Source organism: Myxocyprinus asiaticus, chromosome 7 (genome assembly GCF_019703515.2).
Source record: "Myxocyprinus asiaticus isolate MX2 ecotype Aquarium Trade chromosome 7, UBuf_Myxa_2, whole genome shotgun sequence".
In the NCBI taxonomy this organism is placed as follows: Eukaryota; Metazoa; Chordata; class Actinopteri; order Cypriniformes; family Catostomidae; genus Myxocyprinus; species Myxocyprinus asiaticus.
In genome coordinates this window covers 25,935,203-25,955,456 of record NC_059350.1, presented here as the reverse complement: position 1 = coordinate 25,955,456, position 20,254 = coordinate 25,935,203, and the positions used below count along the sequence as shown (strand labels likewise).

Here is a 20,254-nt window from a genome sequence, read left to right as displayed (position 1 = left end):
TAAATCACTGGAGTCATCTGAATTAATTTTATGCTGCCTTTGTGATTTTTAGAGCTTCAAAGGTCTGACCACCATTCAGTTGCATTGACAGGACCTACAGAGCGGAGATATTTTTCTAAAAATCTTCATTTGTGTTCAGCAGAAGAAATAAAGTCACACATCTGGGATGGCATGAAAGTGAGTAAATGATGAGAGAATTTTCATTTTTGGGTTAACTATCTGTTTAAGTGCTGACCAAATTTATGTCCATTTTGTGAAGTGTCATTTTTGCGGCAAGTGTAAATCTAAATAGAATGTAAATAGAAGGCGATTTATTTGGAAGCATGCAGGTATGAGAAATCCATACCATAATTGTGATGGGGACTAAGTAAATACGCAAATTATATGTCATCAGTAGCGTTTAACTTCCGTGAACTTCCGTTCATATCAACAGCGAACTGTACCAGAGTTCACATGAACCGTAACACCTAAAAAGTGCTGGTGTGAAAACACCTTTAATTAAATAGGCTCTCAGAGGAATGGACACATACAACAGTTAAACCAGTTTGTCTTTTTTGTAATGTAGCAACCTTTTTTCGCACATATTTAACAAATGTAAACAAAATAAGTCAGTTGACCAAGGTCTGCCTCAAATTGGGCCACTTTTTTTAAAGATTCGAAAAGATTTGATTGCTACAGGTTTCCTTCACTGTAATGTGGCTTCCTGTTGTTGATGTACAAGACTGTCAAAATCAGAGGATTGATTTCCCTCAAAGCAGAGCTGACACTTATAAAACTTTTTGATCCTTCAATATCACATTTGGTTTGAACTGTTAGGAAACATATTTAGACTTGCTTATTCTCGCAAGTACTGTACTGATCTTAATAATAAGATTTTATCTGAAAATACAACCAGTAGCCATTTGGAAACAAGTGCGATGTTGTTTTATGTACAACACCTTTATTTTTCACTCTGCACTCATTTGGTTCTGCAGAGTGGCTCTCAGACAGTGTAGAAATTGAATGTGAATTGCATTGTTAAGGTTGTGCTTTAGAATGGCCACAGCTCTGACTGTGGCCCTGAGCTGACAACAAACACACACACTCACTCACTCACTCACTCAAACTCCATTTCACTGACCATTCACCCTCCCCACTCTGTCTCTCAATGGCTTACACAACCTCAAGTATGCAGCTTTATGGCAATGGCCAGACCAAATCTTTCTTCCCTCAGCCACTGCAAGAGAAACAATATTTCTTGTTTTATTCAATACAGTAAAAAGTAGAAGGAAAAAAACAAACAAACACCTTACACCCAAAATAGTACTGCATTGGATCCTCCAGTAACACTGTTTATTTTTCTTTCTTTAAATATGTTGCATGCAGGGCTTCAACCATTAAAAAAAGACCTCAGACTGTAGTAACTCTCATGACCAGTTCACGGTTGCTGTTGCTGGACTGTCCGCGGGGCTCCTGTGGCCTCAGGTGGCTGAGGAGATGAAGGATATTGTAAGCACAGTGGTGGTCTGGCAGCATGGGCTGCCCATTGCTAGGCTCAGAGGAGTCCTGTGCCTCCACAGTGGCACCTGCTGCCAATGGGACAGAGTTCGTTGTGGGGGTTGCGGTGGCTGCAGCGGCAGCAGCCATGAGGGAGGAGGTCGAGGTGGAGGCTTCGCCCTCTGTGCTGGTGGGCCCCATGCGGTGCATTAGGGGCAAGGAGAGGGTCCGGAATGTGGTGCCAGTCTTCTGGTGCTCCTCGTTGTCTTTGATCTTGTCATAGTTGAGGACTTTCCACTGCTGATTAACAGCCTGCCAGCGGTTAAAGATGCGAAATACAGAGGGACCCTCATGCACAATCAGAGCTGGAGGAAGAAAGAAGATGGGTTAACAAGTATCATACTGTAGATGTTGCCAGACCCTGAAGCCCCCCCTTTAAAATCTGTCATCATCTGATCAAAAGCAATATAAGGTGGCAATGTTTTCTGCTCTGAGCATTGCCCTGCACACAGTCCGTTCCAGTAAAATCAGAAAAATAAAATGACATCAAATTCACCACCATTACTGATATACATATACTGACAAACAAATGCAATTTCTCATGCTTTTTTAAGTTCTCAGCAAGATTCAAATTTGCAAGTTAACCTTTCTCTGATCCACACATTGGCTCATGGTGGGATAGTGGGCCAAGCCCCAGGTGCGTGCCCCTAGAATTTGATTGGCTACCCCAGGAGCCATCCCAAATTCTAAACTATGTTTCCCAACTTGGAGGTAACCTTCAATAAAACCAGTTAGAACCTCGATGGTTTTAAATCAGAGCAGGAAATACTATCAAGAAATGACAGTTAATGACAGAGTGGACTCAGGGGAAATACTGCGTACAATATCCAAAATGAAATATTGCTTGAATGAGCACTGTAGATCACACTGCTTGTCACATCCGCGAGACCACGACACTGAAGCGATCGCACCCGTGAAGTGGGTTTAACGAAATCAGGTGATCATTTCACTATAAACAACGGTTCCATTCACTGAAAACACTGTACAACATGACAACAAGCACTATGATCATCCGTCCCGTCACCAGTGCCTGAAGTGAACAGGCCAGTACTCTCTTGTTTTCCTTTTCTGTCCTGTCAGCTAGACCAAAACTGTAATGCTTTAATTTTCTGTATATTTCATCATCTTATTCTGACCAAGAATCGTTCATTTAGATGTGAAATGTCTGACTGACATGTTAAACCAATCACCCTTAATTTTCTTTCGTGATGTTTTGGGGTGTGTATAACATCGTTATAAGTAGTTTGTGAAACTATACTTACAACTATCTGCCTCAAACAAAGTTTTAAAATATCTTTAAAAGATACGATGCCACGAACCTTTGGCAGGTTTATTATCATAATCATGTTTTGGAGTTAACAAATGTAAAAAAAAATACATTTGCAGAAATATGCTTTTTCATATAGCCTATTTTTATTTCCTTTCATAATGTAATGCATTCAGTCTTAATTAATCTAGCCTAATACGTCTCTTTAGAAAAGAAGCTAAATTAAAAAAAAAAAACTTTGAGATCAACAAAATAATTTTAATATCAAATAATTATTTGAAGCGTTTAATTAAATAATCAAATTACCTTTGACAGTCTCAATATATGGCTATATTGAGTACACAAAAATGAAATCCATGCACATTTTATATGTGTAGTCTCAAAATAAAACAATAGCCTACTTGATAGTATTACGTCATGCCATGATAGCTTCACCTCTGCAAAACATTTTTTGCCCAATTTGGTATGCCCAATTCCCAATGCGCTCTAGGTCCTTGTGGTGGCGTAGTAACTCACCTCAATCCGGGTGGCGGAGGACAAATCTCAGCTGCCTCCGCGTCTGCGAGAGTCAATCCACGCATCTTACCATGTGGCTTGTTGAGCGCAGTAAGCATGACATTTTTGCTTTTTTAAGAGACACTACATACATGCAGTGGCCATAAAAAAAGTATGTGAACTCTTTGGAATTTGCTGGTTTTCTGCAATAATTGGTCATAAAATGTGATCTAATTTTCATCAAAGTCACAATTATAGACAATCACAATGTGCTTAAACTAACAACACACAAACAATTATAATCTGTCATGTCTTGATTGAACACACCCCATTAAACATACACAGTGCTGAGGAAAAAGTAAGTAAACCCTTGTATTTAATAACTGGTCGATCCTCCTTTGGCAGCAATTACCTCAACCAAGCATTTCTGGTAGCATTCAGAAGGAATTTTGGACCGTTCTTCCTTTCAGAACGGCTTCAGCTCAGCTATATTCTTAGAATGTCTGGTGTTAACGGCTCTCTTGAGGTCATTCCACAGCATCTATATTGGGTTAAAGTCTGGGCTCTGACTGGGCCACTCCAAAAGGTGGATTTTCTTTTTTGGAAGTTATTCTGTAGTGGATTTACTTCAGTGTTTAGGGTCATTGTCCTGCTGCATCTGCCAACTTCTACTGAGATTCAGCTGGTGCACGGCCACCCTGACATTATCCTGTGGGATATCTTGATGAACTTGGGAATTAATTTTTCCCTCGATGATGGCAGGCAGTCCAGGCCCCGAAGCAGCAAAGCAGCTCCAAATCATGATGCTCTCTCCACCATATTTCACCGTTGGGATTATGTTTTCATGTTGGTATGTGGTGCCCTTTTTTTTTTTTTTTTTTTTTTTTTCTTCACCATATGTAGTTCTGTGTGTTCTTGCCAAACAATTCAACCTTAGTTTCATCAGTCCACAAAATAGTTTCCCATTAGTGTTGTGGAGTGTCAATGTGGTCTTTGGCAAAATTCAGACATGCAGCAATGTTTTTGTTGGAAAGCAGGGGCTTCCTTCATAGTGTCCTGCCATGGACATGCCTGTTTAATGTTTTCCATATAGTAGACTGATAAACAGAAATGTTAACCAGTTACAATGATTCCTTCAAGTCTTTAGCTGTCACTCTAGGGTTCTTCTTTTTACCTCACTGAGCAGTCTGTATTCTTCAACCTGTCATTTTCTTCCCTCTGCTTTGTCCTGTCCAATCAACCTGATTTTTTTTTTTTTTTTAATCACTATGTATCTGAAAATCATTGTTAAATGTAAAATGAACAAGAAACAATGAACATGGAGTTCTGGTCTACTCTGCTTTGAAGCACCAAGTATTTGTGCTTGCTTTAATACATACCATTTTACTGTTTGTTCAGACAGACAGCAGTGAGCTGCATTAATCCTTTATGTGACAGTGGCCTCCCCTCTGTACATCTGCAAGATGGAGAGACCATCTGTATCTCTACATCCCCTCTTTACACACACACACACACACACACACACACACACACACGTTGGTGCAGCTATCATTATGAGGACTCTCCATAGACATAATGATTTTTATACTGTACAAACTATAGATTCTATCCCCTAACCCTAACCCTAAACCTAACCCTCACAAAAAACTTTCTGCCTTTTTACATTTTCAAAAAAACATTTAGTATGTTTTTTTTTTTTTAAGCAATTTGAATTATGGGGACACTAGAAATATCCTCATAAACCACATTTATAGCATAATACCCTTGTAATTACCAGTTTGTAACCAAAAAAAAAAACGTCCTCGTAAACCACTTAAACCTGCGCACCCCCCCCCCCCCCCCCACACACACACACATACATACATACACATACACAGACTGTTACTATCTTTCTTTCTCTCTCTCCCCTAAACCATCTTTTTTGATTTTCACTTTGATGACAGAGAAATTCATTTTTTTCCCCAAGACCAGCTTTACCGTTCTTCTGCCAATGTTAGATTACAAAGGCTTAGTTTTTGTCAAGATGAAACTGATCTTGGATCTTTGGGAAAGTGTAGTGGCCTCCCAGGAGCCCTGAGGTTCTCAGCTCACACTAGCTGCTCCAGAATCAATGAGACAGACCACTAACAGACTTTATCACTGCTCACTGCAGACCACTAAAACAACCAGTGTGTAAGAAGGAGGTAATAATAACCCACAGTTTTCTATCGACTTCTCAACAACAACCAGTGCCTGTACACAGCCAAAACTCTGAGTACTTAGAAACTATAAATACTGGAAATAAAACTAGAATGCACAGAAATGGTTTCATCTTCCATGTCACATAAGTTATATTGGTTCAATTAAAAGGGGAAAGGCACTAATTTTGGTGTTCGTTCTGTAGCATTTGTAGACTGTTATTAACTTTATTGAAACAGATAACTGGAGTTTCAGCAAAAAGAATGAATGTGTTCATAGTGGCATTTATATGCAGCAAATGTGTACCAGTCGGAATTAGGTTGTGGAGGAGTTCATTAGCGTTACTGCATCATGAAGATCCTTATTGCTGCTGCAACCTGATTTCCAGACTCCCTCTCTGTTTCTCTGTCACTCTTCCCCCAGTTGGACTGCACATCCTCTCATTGCTGGTAGAGAATGTGAGCCGTGTATTGATTTAACACACACACACACACACACACACACACACACACACACTTACAAATACACACATTTTCCTTGAGCTGAGAGGAAAGCTGAAGGAAATTCTCATGGCAAAGCTTGAATTTTTATTAGCAGTTTATTTTGCTGTAGTGTGGGATTTTTTGTCTTCCAACCATTTCGACAGTCGATGGGAACAGGACCTATCTCTTTTCTAAGCTCCTCTTCCAAGCTTTCTCCTTCCTTTGCTGTCTCCCAGGGCTTTTCCTCTTAGATGAATTACAGGATTGCAGATTATATTAAAATAATGCTTATAATTAGGCTCAAAATTACAGCACATTACTTTTTTTAAGCAGAGAGAGCTGTCTTAGCATCTCTCATGTCAACTAAGCAACATCACTTTTTTCCCTCATTTGGAAATTAAGCACAACAGTGTGACACTCCTTTAAATCTATTTAACATTCCTCCATTTGCACAGTTACATGAAGCCAAGAGCAAGCAAATAATCAGTTTGAACATGGCAGAAACAAACTATCGTTATTTGTGCGCAAGGTGGTCCGTAGTACCTGGAAGAGCGATCTATTAGCATTCTCATTCATCTCAATGGTAGTTGGTTGGCTGGTGCATGACTCCCTAGATGTACATGATTTGAATTCTGCATCTTTGCTCATGAGCCAAACACCTGAGTCATACATGCCATATGATTAATCACTCGGGAGCCACAAAATATAGCATCTTGGCAATGCTAACTGGAATTACCACAAGAATGAACCTTCATTAGTGACTATTCTGGCAGTGCACAAGCTGTGACATCAAAGGTGGCAAAAAAGTCAATTTCACGCATTTAAAAGCCCTCCAAAAAATTGGGCACCCGTAAAACCTTTACAAAAATGTAATTAAATATTTGTACATTTTATGTTATATACAGTTGTGCTCAAACGTTTGCATACCCTGGCAGAAATTGTGAAGTTTTGGCATTGATTTTGAAAATATGACTGATCATGCAAAAAATAATTTAAGGATTGTGATCATATGAAGCATTTATCATCACATAGTTGTCTGGCTCCTTTTTAAATCATTATGATAACAGAAATCACCCAAATGGCCCCGATCAAAAGTTTACATGTTTGAGAATGTTTGGCCTTGTTACAGACACACAAGGTGACACACACAGATTTAAATGGCAATTAAAGGTTTCCCACACCTGTGGCTTTTTAAATTGCAATTAGTGCCTGTGTATAAATAGTCAATGAATTTGTTAGCTCTAACGTGGATGCACTGAGCAGGCTAGCTACTGAGCCATGGGGAGCAGAAAAGAACTGTCAAAAGACCTGCGTAACAAGGTAATGGAACTTTATAAAGATGGAAAAGGATATAACAAGATATCCAAAGCCTTGAAAATGCCAGTCAGTACTGTTCAATCACTTATTAAAAGTGGAAAATTTGAGGATCTCTTGATACCAAGTCAAGGTCAGGTAGACCAAGAAAGATTTCAGGCACAACTGCCAGAAGAATTGTTTGGGATACAAAGAAAAACCCACAGGTAACCCAGGAGAAATACAGGCTGCTCTGGAAAAAGACGGTGTGGTTGTTTCAAGGAGCACAATACGACGATACTTGAACAAAAATGAGCTGCATGTTCGAGTTTCCAGAAAGTAGCCTTGACTGCGCCAATGCCACAAAAAAGCCCGGTTACAATATGCCCGACAACACCTTGACACACCTCACAGCTTCTGGCACACTGTAATTTGGAGTGACGAGACCAAAATTGAGCTTTATGGTCACAACCATAAGCGCTATGTTTGGAGAGGGGTCAACAAGGCCTATAGTGAAAAGAATGCCATCCCCACTGTGAAGCATGGTGGTGGATCACTGATGTTTTGGGGGTGTGTGAGCTATAAAGGCACAGGGAAACTTGTGAAAACTGATGGCAAAATGAATGCAGCATGTTATCAGAAAATACTGGCAGACAATTTGCATTCTTCTGCATGAAAGCTGTGCATGGGACACTCTTGGACTTTCCAGCACGACAATGACCCTAAGCACAAGGCCAAGTTGACCCTCCAGTGGTTACAGCAGAAAAAGGTGAAGGTTCTGGAGTGGCCATCACAGTCTCCTGACCTTAATATCATCGAGCCACTCTGGGGAGATCTCAAACGTGCGGTTCATGCAAGACGACCAAAGACTTTGCATGACCTGGAGGCATTTTGCCAAGATGAATGGGCAGCTATACCACCTGCAAGAATTTGGGGCCTCATAGACAACTATTACAAAAGACTGCACGCTCTCATTGATGCTAAAGGGGGCAATACACAGTATTAAGAACTAAGGGTGTGAAGACTTTTGAACAGGGGTCATTTCATTTTGTCTTTGTTGCCATATGATTGTGCCATTCTGTTATAACCTACAGTTGAATATGAATCCCATAAGAAATAAAAGAAATGTGTTTTGCCTGCTCACTCATGTTTTCTTTAAAATGGTACATATATTACCAATTCTCCAAGGGTATGCAAACTTTTGAGCACAACTGTATTTAGTCAGAATACACGGATACTTTTGAATGGCCGTCATTGGAGAAAGATGCTATTTTGCCCCCATAAAGGTGTAAGTATGGCATCTACCAGCAGGGGTTAACTGGGCCATGCTAACCAGCCAAACCTTTTCCACCACCTGACCAAAAGGTCCTGAGCACATTGAGTAACATTTCTACTTGAACACGGTTGGGTATGGTACTATATGATTAGAAACCATTACCATCCCGGATTTCTTAGCACGGTTAACTAACCTTACTCAGCCATGCTGGTGAATTGCCTTGTGATGTGGCAACTCACAATTGGTCACTTGTTCAGTCAGTCCATTTTAATCCTGAGTTCTCAGTACTACAGTGGAAAAAGAAATCGTAATTGTGTCAATGAGCCTAGATCAGTACGGAACGGCACAGTTCAACTAAGGTAACCAGATGGCCTCATAGTGAAAAAAAAGCCTTCTGACAACTTGGTTGTGGACAGGGCTGACCAGTGGGTTTGTGGGGTCCTAGGGCAAGATCATGTGAATGGGCCCCACTCATGTTAAAATTGTCATAACATTAAAACTATATAACAACTAAACAGGATTTGGTTTCTTTCTTTTTCAAGAGAAAACCCTAAAAATAAGCACACAGTACATTTGTAGTTGACAAATAATATGTCCAAGAACTTAAAAAAAAAAAAAAAAAAAAGAAGTTTTTGTTGAAATTAGTGCTGTCAGTTTATTAAAATTTTGCAATTAAACACAGATTTTGAAAGTGCTGAAATTTTACTCAAAATATACTTCTTTTCCTATCTAAATGCATTTATTTCCTTCTTAGGAATAAACAAAAATATGTAACAATATAATGGTTTATTAAAATTTTCAAAACAAAGCCTTCCACAGTATCCACCTTTTTCCTGAATGCAGGTGTTCCACGGTTCCACTGTTTACAATTTCCGTTCTCCAATGTTTTCACCCGCACCAGCGTTTATTCTTAGTGGGTAAATATTACATTTTTAGAAGTGGTCCAAAAACATGTGGCTCTATAGCGCCAATACTTCACAGAGTTAAGATGACCATTTTGTTTATTTGACAATGCCTCACTTGAGTAGATGACATGAAGCGGTGGTCCGAGGTTAGTTACGTTGTTATTTTTAATTACTTTGAGTTGATATGACAGCCAACAACTGCACAAGTTGAGTGTGAAATTCATTTTTACTCCAAATAACACTTACATGGTTGTTGTTCTCCATCTGGATTGCTTGTTTCGGTTAGTTTTACATTGTGTCTCAAGACCAGAAACAGAAAACAGGCAATTAGAATCATCATGGCGCTGCCCAGTGGTTACTCAGGAAAACTGTGGATAAAGATAGAAATGCAATAAAATTGCACCACTTCAAGTAACATTAAACGTTACCCAATGTCTAAGTGAGAGGTTGACTAATTTAAAAAACTAGTCTCCAAATAGGCTGCATTTACATTTGTAATGGTAATTAAATCTCTTAAGCTCTCATCCATCACAATATTACTCTTTGGCTAACCGCTAAATTAACAGCAATCATGAAGCCGTGTTCATGATTCACGTCAGGTCGTCAGCGCCAAGCACCGCTTTGAACTCCAAATGAAAAGTGCTTGCAGACAAAAACGTCTCATTCTGCATTTTGGTGATAGTTAATAATTGATATGCTTCTGTGGTAATTAAAATGCACCTTACTTGGACTGAAAAATACTGTCACAAGATCTATCTAGGCTTGTTTTGTACAACAAATAGCATTAAGAGCTCCTTTCCCCATCACTTTATCACTGACACTGAATCACTGCTGTGTGTGTCAGTGTAATGACTCTAGGCGGACACATCGCAAAGTTTCTGCCCTTTCAAACAGTGCTTATGCTGGTTTATGCTTCATTAACGGTAAATTCATCAATCAATTTAACATGTTAAAAAAAATGTATTAATTGCGTGCGTTAACGCGTTAATTTTGACAGCTCTAGTTAGAATGTATATGAGTGTATAAGGAAAAATGTATATTTTAGGTGCTATTCACTATTGTTCACTATTAAGTTTTTCACTTTTTCAATTATCACCTTTCAGCTGTTTCAGCAATTCACTATAGGCTAAATAGTCTTGCGGTGTGTGGCAAATTAAGTACAAATAAATCACATAGTTATTAATATGAGGTCATAAAAAACATATGTATAATGATTTTAAAATAATTACAATAATGATTTTTATTCTAATAGTTTTAGATGGAGTATGTCACACCACAGCACACTGCCAAAAATGATCGAAATTTCAAATCGACTACCCACATAATTGTGAAATTATTTACTGAGTGCAACCAAATCAGTATAAACATTTATTAAAACATCAGTGAAAATCACATGCAGCAATTTGGAAATAATGAAATAACATACAGTATGAATAAAATGTAATAAGTTCAAAAGGGGCTACACACAGAAACATAGCACCTCAAAAAATATAATAAACATATAAAAGTAATATCTATATACACATACATTTTTAGATGTTTGCAGATAGGCTAGTTTGGTTATTGTACTCATATTTTCACTCTGTGTGAATTTTTTGCATCTTTATGTCGGCAGTGTTTGAATTAATTGCTTGAATTCATTGAAGCCATTGACAAGCACTGTTTCCTCCATTCAAAAAGTTGGTTCAAAAAGTTCACATCCACATATACAAAGTTATATTTCTGATGTCTTTTTTCTGTGTTTTTGTCGAACTTGAGCACTTCTGAGGAAGGTGCGAAATCTGCAGATAATTATACAGTAGGTCCTCTGGTTCCCAGCATTGTATCGTGATTAAATTATGAATACATTATGCAGATATCTGTGTTACTGTTTGAAAGTTTGTGATTTACTGTTTGCTGCTTTTATTTATGCTGTTGTTGTTTTATTTGGTTCCAGTTTTATTTCTCATATAGTGATTATTGAGAGGTCATCTTTTCCTCAACATGATGTTTTTGACTGTCACCATCATTGTGGTTTGTGTGTTAAGTGATGTGGTCCGTGTGCATCTGAGAGAAATAATGAATATGCAGTGCAGGAAATGAAGCGTTTGTTCACAAGCTGGGATGTGATTAAATGAGAAGTGATTTTTTTGCGATGTGCTGCTCACTTCCAGTCTCTGGTTTTTGAAAGATGAAATAGATTTCACCTTGATAGCTATAGAATAAAACTAAATTATGTACCTCCTTGCCCTTGGCACGTCTGGGTCCTAGGCGGCCGCCTATATCGTCTAAAGCAGCGTTTCCCAACTGGGGTGCCATGTGAAAAATCTTTCAAACAGTTAAAAATCCAAAAATGCATATAAAACATCTTAAAAACCAGAATGTCATACATTTCTCAATAATAACAAGTAATAATATTATTTCTGCTGCTGTGTCTCTCTCAGCACTCCGCAGCTCATTGGGCACAAACGCACAGTAAAGGAAGTCTCTGCAAGCGAGCAATGTGATAAACAATCACTCCTGTTTATAATCAATGGAGCTGTCTGCAATGCAAGCACATGATATTGGAGTGATCTTTTTGCATTGTCACATCGTTGTGCGAGGTAAGTAGTTCCCCTGGGAGATTTAGGTGAGATTTTTGTTAAATTTTGGATGTTTAAGTATTATTAGTTTTATTAACTCAACACATGATGTAATTTTTCTACTGCTCCAGAATGATTGGTCATTTTGATTAGTCATGATTATGGCATTTAAAGCTCATGCTCAAAAACGTCCTTGCACAGAACTGAGTGCCCTTCAGCAAAAACAATAGATTTTAAATCACACACTTTTGGAGGGGTCTTGTGCCAGCCAAGCAACTTGCATTAAAATTAATGGGAACGCTAACGGATAGCTTTCTGCAGGTATTGTAGACCCTCTTTAGATACGTTATTTGTAATACTTATATTATTTGTAATAGATGTAGACTGGTGTAGGTAGGGAAAATAATAAAAGGCAAATTTTATTCCCATTGATAATGTTTTTAATTAAATTATTAACTTTTGACATTAACTAAATGACCTTTGCTCACTCGTTCTCTCTGCCTAATCAGACAGAATGGACTCTTGCTCAGTCTCTCCTCTGTCTGGCTGCTTACAGAGACGATACATCATGGTGAGAAACTCTGAGGAACTCTGCCATTGATCTACAGCTCACACACACACACACACACACATGTTGGTGCAGCTATCATTATGAGGACTCTCCATAGACATAATGATTTTTATACTGTATGAACTATAGATTCTATCCCCCTAACCCTACCGCTAAACCTAACCCTCACAGAAAACTTTCTGCATTTTTACATTTTCAATAAAACAGTTTAGTATGTTTTTTAAGCGATTTGAATTATGGGGACACTAGAAATGTCCCCATAACCCACATTTATAGCATAATACCCTTGTAATAACCAGTTTGTAACCTCCTCATAAACCTCTTAAACCTGCCCCCCCACCCCCCCCCCCCACACACACACACACACACACACATTGGTGCAGCTATCCTTATGAGGACTCTCCATAGACAATGATTTTTATACTGTACAAACTATAGATTCTATCCCCTAACCCTACCCCTAAACCTAATCCTCACAAAAAACGTTCTGCATATTTATATTTTTTAAGTGATATGAATTATGGGGACAATAGAAATGTCCTCATAATCCACATTTATAAAATAATAACCTTGTAATTACCAGTTTGTACCATAAAAACCAACCCAAACCCACCCCCACCCACACACACACACACACACAAATGGATGATCCACTAAAACAGTACCGACACCCCTATTGTTCAGCTCTGTCCCATTCATCCTCTCTCTCTGTTTTGTCTTTCAGTAGCGATTAGCTAAGTTAGTGATGCTCTTCTGCTGCTCTGAAAGAGCTCATTATTCCCCCATAGCCTCTGGAGAGTTTCAACAGAACATCAACTTCAGCTTCTACAACTTTGTGATTCCTCTTTGGACTACAGGCACTAGGGCAGGAGATATTTTATGCTTTAGCTGCCATTGGTGCGTTGAGGAGTGAATTGCAGTTGTTGACACTCTTGTTGTAATTTCTATTTGACTTTGTCAAACCTGCAATACAACAGCAAAGAGCATGACTGCTGTCTTAATCTGTCAAAATGCTGCTGGCACAGATGCTGTGCTCAATACCTGTGTTTCATTATACTGTATGTAGAGCAGTGTCAGAAACTGACTTTTTATTAAAGTGCAATATTTACTCCATGGAATGGATTTTCAGGGGCATTTTTATGATGCCCTAACTATAAAAAGAAATTGCGTGTTGTCCATTTTTGTCAACTGAATCATTTCAGTAAATTCTCAACCTGAACTGGTATGGCTGTTAATTATAAAATCAAATCAGCATCAAATATAAAAGTATCTGTAAAGAACACAATACACACTTTGCTAGAACACATGTTAAATGGTCAGTCTCTATAATAGGTTATACAGCTCTCTACTCCTAATGTCTCAATAGATTTTAATGTAATCAATTTTCATCGAAAACTACTTCATATTAGCCACACATTCAACAACACTTGCCTATGAGACAGCAAATACAGTGTCTGCAGAGGTACTAAATCCATAACTACCACTCTTAAAAGGGGTTTTCACAGTGATGCCATAGAAGAACCATTTTAAAGAAACTTTTTATTGTCTAAAGAATATTTTTCCACTACAAGAAAATTTTGTGCAATGGGAAGTTTCCATGGATGTTAAAGGTTCTTCATGGAGTCATACATGTGGATAAAGAAGCTTTATTGTTATGAGTGTACATCAAATGTTAGGAATTCACTACAGGGACATTTGTTGCCCATGCATTTTAATATCTGGGGCATTTTAATCACTTTCATTAGGGGTTTTGCCTTGAGCCCTCATCATTTTCTGACCCTGGTGTGGACCCTTGCCTTTATGGATGTTTTTTTTATAGGATTGTCTCCAGGGTGCAGCTTTCAAGGGTTAGCTAAACAAATGCTCAACACAGCGGGATCACGACAGGGAGACAAGAGTCCATTCTGTTTTAATAGATGTCAATGGAGGAGATGCCTCAGAACACTGAATAATCTGCTTTTGTGTGAAAACTGCTTGTAACATAATACACTGAATGCATGTCTGCTAATCTTCAACATGTTTGGCATGACATGTTAATTGTGAAGTGAGTTATATTTGGAGTTTTTACAGAAACATTTTTTTTTTTTATAAGAGAAGTCACAGGCAATTATGCGACAGGTGTGATTCAATTTATGTCACACTCCATTTATTTCTATGGTATCCGCAAATGGTGATGTACTACTGTAAAACTCAAGAAGGATATACCTGCAGGCAGAGCTCCAAACAGGGGCGGGAGCTCCAAATCGCCAGCAAAGTTATTGGGAGCCTCTAACCTAACCCTTTCCCTAACCCTAACTGTGTGTGGAAGTGACGCCCCCATTTGAGGTGACCCAGCCCCATCTGGAGTAAACCCGCCCTCTTTCAGAGAACCGCCACCATTTGGAGATCTCCGGCCTGCAGCTATACCTACCTGGGAAAGCGATTCTGTGATGCCAGGGCTATTCTATGATTGGCTTACATGGTGACCATGATTCTAGTTGACTGTTACACCTTGTTCTAACCAGACAACGCAATATGTTTCCAGCAGCAAGCAATCTGTTTGTCCACACTAGACACTGTGATTTGAATACACTAAAATGAGGATTATTGACAACAAAATATGGAAATCAGAACAATATCAGATGGAACAGTCTGTTTATTGAACGCAACTTATTTTCTCACTAAAGTTGCGTATGGGCATATGCTTTCTATGGCAAGCCCCGAGGGGATAAATACACAATAACACATACAGGGCAAAGTTACTTTATGAATCGTTTTCAAATTTAGTCTTTTATCATTGTGTTCACAATGTACTCCTGTTATTTTGCAGATTTCCATGTGACAGAGAAGCGGAGAGAAAGTCAAAATGAGCCGCTATGTCTCACCCCTGTGCCATTCTAAGTAGAAACCATTTCAAAAATAAAATGGCCTGTCGCTCGTCATGTCGCAGCTAGTTAGGACAAAAACTCTGTTTAACCTGGAAAAGATACTGTTTATCGTGTGTCGCTGTGTTGTGTGTTAGGACACGGTGTTAGGGTTATCGCTAGGGCAAAACATTCGTAGTTTGAGCCCTAAATGATTTTAATCTAGCTCTGAAAGATTTTTGTTCAGAACTGCCCTGATGTTGGGTGGAACTGAAGCTTGAAGGAGTTATTAAGTAGGGTGATGTCAGTTAAAGTTGGCCACTTTTTGGTAAATAATCTAAAACAACTTAAAAATGTATATGCACATTTTGCCAGACTGCTCTTTGTTTGTTAATTAAAGTCTCTTTTATCATTTATGTTGAAAATATGTAACAAAATCAACTGTTTAAGCCAAGAGCTATTTAAATGTCGAAAGTGTCTTCATTGCTGTGTATTGGTAAAATGTGGCAATGATAGCAAAACCATCATTGCGAACAAAGAAATATGCTCTTTTAACTTATTTACAATTATTTCTTATTTAATGAATAACATTGTATTACAAGAAATGTGTTATGGCATTACAAATTAAAATGTGAGCAGTGTGGTAGGTTGAGTTGAGAGAGACTGAGATGGATTTGTAGGTGTTAGAATAAGAACAATGTATAGCTAACATTAACAAGGATATTAATTTAAAAGGCAACTTCCCATACTTCACTCAACTTGTTAACATTCTCTCTCTCTCTCTCTCTCTCTCTCTCTGTGTGTGTGTGTGTGTGTGTGTGTGTGTGTGCGTGTGTGTGTGTGTGTCTGTGGTTTAGTGGTGACGAGAGGTGGGCATACTGTGAACTTATCAAGGAGAATAAGTTTGATTTAATGTTTTTCTAACTAAAATAGTTAATACTCTAATAAACTAATACATATATTGTCTAATACACAATAAACTGCAAAAATTTTTTTAGGGCTAATATGTGTCTGTGACAAGGAGGAGGGCGGGGCCGGGCCGTGGCACGCCCGGCCCCCAATCGGGCTAATAATCCGAGGAGAGGGACAAGTGCAATGAGATGCAGCAGTTCGGGAGAGAGAGAGCTACAGGCAGCTGCCCTGTATGCGTTTACATGTCTTTGTGTTTAAGTTTATTAAAAACATTACTTTGATGCTTCATCCAGTTCCCACCGCTTCCTTTCCATTGAACCCTGTTACAGTGTGCAGTAATGTTCACGTTAAAGGTGCTGTGAGTGATTTTTTTATGGAATTGTATGCTGAAAATGTTCCTACTTCCTGAAAGATATCACCGAAATAAGTGTCCTAAGATAATTCACTGGTCCCTACGGAATGCAGACCCATTCTTTGATCAACAAATCAGAAGCCTTTGATGTGCTTTCTGCCTGTCAATCATTTTGCATGTTGTCAGTGTAGTAGTTGAAGTGTATCATTCAGGTTTAATGCTATTTTCAAATTCATAAGAGTTTTCAGTTAAGGGCGCAATTTTGCTACTGTTGTGTTTGACAATCATGATAAGGTTATGGTCTCAATGCTATCTTTGGAGGGCGGTGTTTTTGAAAGAGGTGGCATGTCTAATTCAACAGCTTAGTTTTGTGGAAGCTCCAGAAAATCGCTTACAGCACCTTTAACTATCATATATTACTATATACATAAGAATTAATAGTTGTTTTTTTTTATTTGTGTACTATAATGTGCTTATCTGTGTTAAGTATAGTGAAATTGTTTTTCTACTAAGAAATATATTTTTTTATATCAAGAGAAAAACTGCACCATTGACAGAAGGCAGAATAAAAAATGACATTTAAAATATTACAAGACAAATCATTTAACTTGGCCAGCATCTACATCAAAATCTAGTCAGCATTTTCACGCAGTTGAATAGTATAAGTTGTATTAAAATGCATAAATATGTTCACGTTTAGCAGCTAAGTAAATTTACAGCACAAATTATGATGACTCTATCGCTGCTGTCGCATCAGCATTTCACTATAGATGATAGAAATGTTGTGCCCCTTACTGAAACGGAAAATATAATTGGTTCGCAAATATCCAATTGTGGCTAAAATGAACATTCTGATAGGTTTCTCAGCTGAGTCGGACTGTCTATCTTGCCCGTTCTTTCAGTTCAGTGCTCCCGCCTCCCGCCTCCCGCTGCTACGTGTGCATTTAGAGATAATACCTGTACACCTTTAAAAATAAAAAACCTAATTCACTCAATGGTGCTGCAGCCTCAGTAGATTGAAAACTTACGGGTCAAAAGCCTACTCGTTCTTGTGGCCATACGTATTATAACTCATTTTAGATGAGCATACGCAATTCCTTAGGAAAATACGTGGGCATGCGGCATATTTTTGTGTATGCCCTAGACTAAACTACTGGAGTGTGTGTATGTGGACTTGTGAGACAGAATACTGTATTGTTCCGTAAAGACTTTACATAACACCTGCATTGACAATTGTAGTCTTGACAAATGTAATTAAGCAACTGTATTTTTTTTTCTATTGCAATTTTATGCATAAATGTGTTTTTACTCATAACAGCTGTAATAAAATGAATGTTTGTGTGATTGGTTTGTATATCTGAGCTCATTTATAGATACCGCATTCAAAATGGTAACATAACACATCAAAACTTAAATTTGTGCTCAAGCGGAAATGCTACTGGAACAGTTCCTCATTGTGCTCAGGACCATACCCTTAGCCTCTGTTGTTTTAAAGTCCTAAAAAAAACATTGGTTACACTTTCTCCAATGATACATGCATCAAGTTTGCCATCACCTTTTTAATAAGAGATTATTCTTAGATTAATTTGTAGCCTCTGCCACCCTTGCTCTGTATCAACGTTCAGTTCCAGTCTTACACTTATTCTCTGTCTTTCTCTGTGCAAAGACTAAAAAGTTGTCACTATTTCTCATTCGTGCATCTCTCTCACTCTATTACATTTGTGCCACAAAATGCCTATCTTAGATGTTCTCTAACACTTTGTTGTTTGCCAACTACTGCTCTAAGTTTCACCCCCTCCCCTCACCCCCCCCCCCCCCGACAAGCGGTTTGTTACAACAATGCCAATTTAAACTCTTTAGCTGCTGCTTAATTGAAACACAATTTTATCATTTAATTAAAAGCAGATCTCCTTTGAGAGACAAAAAAATAATAATGTTATGTGTGTGTGTGTGTGTGTGTGTGTGTGTGTGTGTGTGTGTGTGTGGGCAGGTTTAAGTGGTTTACGAGGAAACATTTTTAGGTTAAAAACTGGTAATTACAAGAGTATTATGCTATAAATGTGGTTTATGAGGACATTTCTAGTGTAGAAAGTTTTCTGTGAGGGTTAGGGGATAGAATCTATAGTTTGTACAGTATAAAAATCATTATGTCTATGGAGAGTTCTCATAATGATAGCTGCACCAACGTGTGTGTGTGTGTGTGTGTGTGTGTGTGTGTGTGTGTGTGTGTGTGTGTGTGTGTGTGTGTTTAATGCTTCAATTGTGTCTGGATCATGAGGGAGAAGTGTGTGTTTTCTCTCATGGTGACGCATTAAAAGGATCACTCCTTAGCTGGCCTGATTAGATTCTTCCTCATTGTCAAGCCTATCCTTTAGAGATTAGACTCAGCATATCTTTCCCTGTAATACTTTGGACCAGTGAGACAATGAATTACATACCACAGAAAGCCATGAATATTTGATATATTCACTTCCTAACTGGGTCTTACAATAATCCCTTGCTCAGAGACTTTTGAGCTGCAAGATAAATACACCCGTCAGATTTGAAACTGATCTGAATCTGTTCACTCAATATGCATGCTCGTCACTTAATACTGAAATTGTCCAGTTTTACTAGTGGGTCATTTCTAACAGTTTAATATCACTTTAGACATGTTTGGAATAACATACTGCCATGTATCTTACTATTTCTGCAATATGCAGTATGTATACTTGGCCAAGTATGCAAATTAACAGCATGCAATAAATCCTTGGATTATCTATAACAGAGCACACTGCATGGAATTGCACACTACTGTATCCTAAAATGCAATGTGCTTGACCTGACCTCCATTTCTAGTGTGATATTACTGAAAGTAATATCTGGGTTCAATACAAATATTACTGAAAGTAATATCAGCTGCAATTTTTAACATCTCTTTCTTGACTGATTATTTAAGATGACTGCCAAGGAATATTCCGTGTTCAATACAAGTTAAGCTCAATCGACTGCATTTGTGGCATAATTATTTATTACCACAAAAATAATTTGAACTTGTTCCCCTTTATCTTTAAAAAAAGCAAAAATCTGGGTTACAGTGAGGCACTTATAATGGAAGTGAACGGGGCCAATCCATAAACGTTAAAATAATCATTATTTCAAACGTATAGCCGTAAGATGTAAACAATATGTGTGTATGATTTTATTGTGGGATAAAATTGCTTACTAAACTTTTCTGTGTAAAGCTATGTCCGAGTTATGTTTGCAACTTTGTTACCATGACGACAAAACACTTTAAACCCTGTAATCCCAGTAAATGACGATTTAAACAACTTCACATCTCCAATAATACACAGGTTTTAACAGAAGACTTTATGAATTATAATAAATGAATTATTAGCTTCAAATTTCTGCCTTTAAACCCTTCAAAATTGGCCCAATTCACTTCCATTGTAAGTGCTTTATTTCACTTTAACCTCAATTTTTGCTTTTTTTCAAAGAAAAGGAGGGACGAGTTGAAATTATATTTTGTGGTAATCAACTTTATGCCACATATGCGGTTGGATTGAGCATAATTTGTATAGAACACAGAATATTCCTTTAA

General features: G+C 38.1%; 1 protein-coding gene across 1 annotated transcript in view; it reads right to left on the bottom strand.

Moving 5' to 3' along the window:
* Positions 1–221: 221 nt before the first annotated feature.
* The window catches only part of marchf4a (membrane-associated ring finger (C3HC4) 4a), an 80,228-nt gene continuing 60,195 nt past the window's right edge, over positions 222–20,254 (bottom strand). The window contains exon 4 of the mRNA XM_051702535.1: positions 222–1,841. Within this exon, the coding sequence (XP_051558495.1) occupies positions 1,390–1,841 (452 nt within the window). The 3' untranslated portion in view covers positions 222–1,389. The remainder of the gene's footprint in view (positions 1,842–20,254) is intronic.